Genomic DNA, 6,134 nt, shown 5'->3' with positions numbered 1-6,134 from the left:
AACAGAAGCATGGAGCTTTCCAGGTGTTACAGGAAACTTCAGTAAATTAGTATGTTTGCCCCACACCAATTCATTTACCTATTCATCATCTAAAAATATCTGGGAGTAATAAAGAATTATAATTATGAAGTTGGTTTTAAAATTTCACAACTACATTTCCAATTGAAATATGATGTAACTTTCTTTGAAAAGGGGGTGTCTTTTATCTTAAGCCTATGGCTCCTCTATTTGCTTTGTTTAAATTTCCTCAAGCAATTATGGCAAAATAGCAAGAACTAATATGGCTAGCATAAATTTGTCTGTAAATGTCATGAAAATAAAATTTACAAAAAACATTACTATTATGAATTTAGGTTGACCTTATCCTTATGCAATGAAAGTGATTTTGCCTAATACTGAGCTACATTCCATTTCAGATTTCTTATTCCAAAGGGTGTCTCAAATTTCTAAGCTGTTCAAGTATTCTGCCATTTGTGTATATGTAATAAAAGTCTTTAAAATTAAAATGATAATCCTAAGAAAAGTAAATGCATGAAAAATGTGGTCTGACTATATAAAAAAAAAGAGAGTTATATAATTCTACTTGAGTGAAATCTTTCATCTTTGATTTACAGGTTAGAGTCCTCTAACTAAAACCATATTGTTCCATATCTTTCATATCATAGCTTTCCCTAAACCTTGTTTTAATTAAGGTTTCTTTCAGATTTTGGAATAAAAGCATGACAATCTTCACTTATGGCTTTAATATATCCTTTGAGTTAGGGAAATATATAAAAAGAAACACCGACTCTTTCAAAAGCATTGTCAGATATTAAACACTGCGAGGCATTCTACTTCACTGTCTTTACGCTTGAGTTAGACATTGAAGGAGAATTTGGGGAGGTAGAGGATAACCAATTTATAGTTTGTAAATTCCTTTTAATCTCCCAAATCAAAGAAATGTCTTTTGTTTTTTAACCTTTGACACTAAGGCAACACGTGCAAAGGGTTGTGGTCGCTGTTTTCCCACAAAGGCACAATTCAATTCACGATGACTTCACAGGCCCGATGCCAGCCTTCACACATCTCGAAAATGTTGAAACTTCAGAGGCATTACTTACACCATGTTCATCTTCATATTTTCACAGCAAAATGAACACAACATCAGGCACAGCAACTGTTAAGTTGCAAAGTAAACAAAATGAACTAACTACTGAAAGCCCCCAAGAAACCAGGGGAGATTATGGGTAATCTTGAGCTTTAGTAAAGGAAGGAAGGATGAAAGGTAAGAAGAAAGGAAGCAAAGGAGAGCAGAAAATGAAGAGAATTCTTGATAAATTTGGAACAAATTAAGACCATATTTGAAAAGTTATCCACTAGAAATCCCCATAGAATACACGCTCAAAGTTACTGTCACTGGGGCAGGGATGTGTGTGGGGGAGGGAGACATCACATTCAAATTACAATTGCAAACAGCCCAGATGGGAGAGATGTCAAGAACACAGAATCATTTTTCTTAAAAATTGTGATGTAAAATATGGCACCATTATATATCGCGTGTGAGGTTCCTTTGACATTTGGAGTTTGAGATACAATGTGGTTTCGCTGCACTGAAAAGTTTGAGTTTGAGATACAATGTTGCGTTTGAGATACAAAAGTTGGAGTTTGAGATACGATGTGGTTTCGTTTCAGCGCCTCATCCTCATTGCTCCCCGTTTCGTGCTACCTAGTCAGAGTGGAAGTGTCTTCAAAGGATGGAGAGGGTGAAGAAGGGAGAGAGAGAGATGTATGGAACTGTTATTCATTCGTAGGCAAAAGCAAATCCTGTAACCAATTTTAAACTTAAAAAACCATAGACAGTAAAATACTGATTACAACATCATACTTATATATTCATCACGTTTTGCCCCAATTTTTGCCGGCTGTTGTACCTATGATAATTAACAGCATGAAATACTGTATTGGATGTTTCTAACTCATCCTTGGAGCCTGTGAGTGTGAGTGGGTCACTCCACATATTGAAAGCCTGCTGGCAGCGGTTTCATCCAATCGTGGTTGACTGTAACTTTAGAATCACAGTGGTTACATTTCGGGAATCGTTATTGCCCTTTCAAGTTCATCCCAAGAACAAGTGAAGCTGCTGTTCAGAACTCTGTGCCCCGTGTTTATGTTCCATCGAATCTGTGCCACCCAGGTAGCAGACAAGGCATGTCTGAGGGTGCTGGGGTGGGGGGTTGGTGGGGGTACACAATGATGTCACACACAGGAAATGTCAGGGGGGCTTGGCACTTCACAAGGTTGGCTCTTCTTCCATAGGCTCACCAGCAGTTCTGTAAAAATAAACAGGCAATCAGAATCCAGCATAAGAGTACACAATGACATTGTAGATTTTCATGCATAATCAAAGCTGATTTTTCAGCGCTCTCTGATGTTTATTTGTGTTATTCAGTTATCCATAAATAGAATTTCTTTCCTAGGAAGTATAAACAAATGTCAAGCGGAAAAACGTTTTAGATCCAAGCAATCATTGGAAATGTCCCTGTTTATATTAAAACATGTCAGAATATTTTATAACTCTAGATTCAGAGAGGTCCATGTTTTGTGTCTAGTCTGGTTCAATACTTTATTGAAAAAAATGACTCTAATATTTTAGTTTAGGAGTGATTTCCTAGGGAACCAGCTTTCGAATGAGAGCAAAAGACCCAGTTAGCTTCTGGAAGCAACTCACCAGGGCTCTGGTTTTTGCTTCTGTTCTTTCATAACAGGATTGGCTGCCTGCCGGAGGCATTTCAAATCAAATTCTGAATTTGATTAGCAAATCGCTGCTACAGACCCAACGTTTTTACAAGAAATGCACTATGGTAGTGTGTAAATAGTTTTCCTTCGTCATCATCTGTGAAGTGTTCTGCTTGGGCAAAACCAAAACTAATTGCTTGAAAATTGATCCTTGAGATTTAACCTTAATTTAGTAACACTTTGAGGGTGTTTCAAGGCAAACTTCGAGAATGATTTTTTCATTTAGTCCAAAGGACCAAATTGGAGCAGCAATCCAAAGACAGGAGGTAGCTGAGTTACCGCGAAGCCTACTGGGGGTTGAGATGCCAGGGGAACTGAGATGGAGTCTGGGACCTGCTGCTTGCTAGCGTTGGATTGGGAACATCTTGCCACTTCTGTGAAGCTCTGATTTCAAACGTAAAGGTAGATGAGAGAAAATACAGGCATTTCTTGCAGAATTAAAGGCTGAGGAAATGAGGAGCTAACAACAATGTGTACGAGAAAGAACAAAAAGCTCTTAAATTAATTGTGGTGATGATTGTATCACTTCTTAATAAAATTGAACGATTAAATTGTGTGATATGTGAATAAAAAACAAAGGATATGAAATTGATTTGTAAACAGCCATTATGACCCATGAATAATTTAATGCTTGTCCCTGGACCGGCAAAGATATGCATAAAAATATGTTGAGTAACACACAGGAAAAGAATTAATCTCGTTTTACTAGAAGGCGACATCACCACTTGGATGTTTGTTCTTCCTGAGTGGTAAACTAATAGGTGCTTTTCATTTTACATTTAACTGTATTGTTTATCTACATGCTAGTGTTTTATAATATGCTACCTTTATATCCAAAAAATGTTGTTCATGAAACAGCTGTTTATAAAGAAAAATGAACTGTTTAGCTATATAATTTTACAGATTTTAGGGGAAAAAAGACAAAATTTCAAAACACCCATAAAACATGAGTTGCTCTTTTAACTTTGGATTTTTTTAATAAATTTACACATCATGGTAGTAAAAAGAACTGGAATACATATTTGAAGAAATTAGGCTCCGGTGATTTCCCAGTATACATAGTGGAGGGACGGGAATAGACTGGTTACAAAATAAAGTACATTGGAGCAATGACTACTGGAGATCGAAACGATTAACCTGATTTGAACAGTTAAACCTTATCAGTTGACCCCTCCCCTACGCATTGGCCCTGATATGACTTTCAATATTTTCTGTGGGCTTTTCTTCTTCTTTTTGTTCATTTTGGGGTCATTGGGGACAGCCCTCTTGAGTTGCCTCTTGAGTTGTTGCTATATGTTTATTCTGTTTTTCAGTACATGAAACCAGGATTGATGAACCTGTAGAGATAGCAAGGAGAATACTGGTTCCTGGGGACTACAGTGAGGGAGGGTGTGTGTGAGGGAGGGGGATGATATCAGGAGTTCACGAAGAAAGAGAATGTTTTGAAACTGATTGTGGTAGCAATTGTGCAATACTGCTTGATGTGATTGAATTATGGAAACATGATCTCTGTATTACCTCCCAATAAAAAGATTTTCAAAAAAAAAATTAAACCATGACAATCAAAAGGTAGTTAGTTATTACTTAATGCTACTAAAAAGAGAACATTTCAAAAGTCTATGTGGAAGAAAAAGAAAACACTTCTTAGGAAATTATATTTTATCCAATAGTGTGTAGCATAAAGAGGTATGAGCAAGTACTCAGAGTTTGTATGTATTTACTTCAAATCAGCCATACTTTATATTTTTATATTAAGGAAAATATTAAAGTTTTAGAAAATTGATTTAGTTTACATCCGAGAATGTGTAGACAATAACACTTAAAGAATCCTCAAACTGGGCATTCTCATGGAGACAAAATTTTCCTATTTCTAACTCAAAGCCACAGCGGGACCCCATATCCGAGATTCAATTCGGCTGGAATGCCAGACACAGTGGTGTGTGGAAAATGCTCAAGGGGTCACAGATGTAAGAAAGCCTCCCTTGGTGGAGGGTCTTTGCCTTCTCCAGATGTACACATGGCCAGCCTCGGCTTTGAAGATGAGCTGGGTGTCTGGGCTGCAAGCCACTCATTGGCAAACTTTGGAGTTCTATTGAAATGTGGAGACTTGCATGCAGAGTAGAGAGCTCCACATCAGATGCCCCTCATTCCTTTCTCCCTTCTAAATCATTGCATTCTAAGCTGTCAGATACTTACAAAAAATCCATCCTGCTCTTCACTTTCTATTGCATCAGATGCATATCACATAAGTACCCAATTCCCCTTTATGTCTTCCCGCATGGAAACAGTGTGAGTTGCACAGCAAGTCAGAAAGCATGCTGGATCTCAAAATAGTTGTCCTGTGTTCCAGTCTCATCTCTGCTAACTTTCTAAAATTTAACTTTGAACAAGTCAACTTCTCTCAATTCTAATATTTTCTCTTTAAAAAGGGAACAACAACCCTGACCTCCTTTGTGAATAAGAGATTTAATGTGAGGGAGCATACTTTAACACACGAGTTCAACATGGACAGAATAAACGTACAGCTACAGGGCACTTCCTAGTCCATGCACTCCAATGACACTCTGCATTCCCAGGAGAGGACGCTGTGTCATGTGTTTTGTGTACACTAAAGAGTGCTAGTTTGCTTTCCAACACTGTGCCGTCGTCTGCTTTCCCACAGCTAGGAAGGCTACTATAGTTTCACATCTGGACCAATCCTGGCATTACCCAGCTTACTGGTTTTTTAAATTAATACTTACTGAGTGCCTAATAGGCATCCAAGCTCTGTTCTAATAATAATAACAACCATCAGCATTGAGTCAATTCTGACTACAACACAAATACAAAGTCCGAGGGGAACTGCTCCATACAGTGTCCAAGGCTACACACCTTTACGGAAGCATGTTGCCTCATTGTTTTGACCCCCAGCCGATCCTGCCCCCTTGAGAGATCATATTCTACGTCAATCTTACATTGTAGTTGAATTTTCATCACCAAATAGATATAACATTATAGCACAATACTATTTTGTTGCTTTAATTTGCATTTGTCTGATAAATAATGAACTTGACATGTCTTTAAAGATAAGTCTTTCAAAATATTTCGTAAATTATAGTGAGAGACTTCCAACTCAGGATGTCTGTTTTAGGATATACTATCTATACATGCACACACATACATGAGGGCGTCTCAAAAGTTTCATGAAAACAATTCCATATCTTAAAAAAAATTATCCCATTTTCTCACAAACTTTTTGAAGTCCTCTTGTTTATATGCTTTAGGAAACTATATGTATATATAGAGAGAAAAATTGAGAGAGACAGAAGGCATTTTTGTCTCTGCTTATGCTATTTTTGCCATTTAAAAATAAATGACAT

The 6,134-nt window shown here is 37.2% G+C and overlaps 1 protein-coding gene across 1 annotated transcript in view; it reads right to left on the bottom strand.

Moving 5' to 3' along the window:
* Window positions 1-1,882: 1,882 nt before the first annotated feature.
* Window positions 1,883-6,134, bottom strand: part of HDAC9 (histone deacetylase 9) — a 1,007,885-nt gene continuing 1,003,633 nt past the window's right edge. The window contains exon 25 of the mRNA XM_045288655.1: window positions 1,883-2,309. Coding sequence (XP_045144590.1) covers window positions 2,270-2,309 — 40 coding nt within the window. The 3' untranslated portion in view covers window positions 1,883-2,269. The remainder of the gene's footprint in view (window positions 2,310-6,134) is intronic.

Source organism: Echinops telfairi, unplaced genomic scaffold (assembly GCF_000313985.2).
Source record: "Echinops telfairi isolate 266 unplaced genomic scaffold, ASM31398v2 ScPeMD7_23;HRSCAF=83, whole genome shotgun sequence".
Lineage (NCBI taxonomy): Eukaryota > Metazoa > Chordata > Mammalia > Afrosoricida > Tenrecidae > Echinops > Echinops telfairi.
The sequence above is the reverse complement of the archived record's forward strand: the minus strand, read 5'-3'. Positions and strand labels throughout refer to the sequence as shown.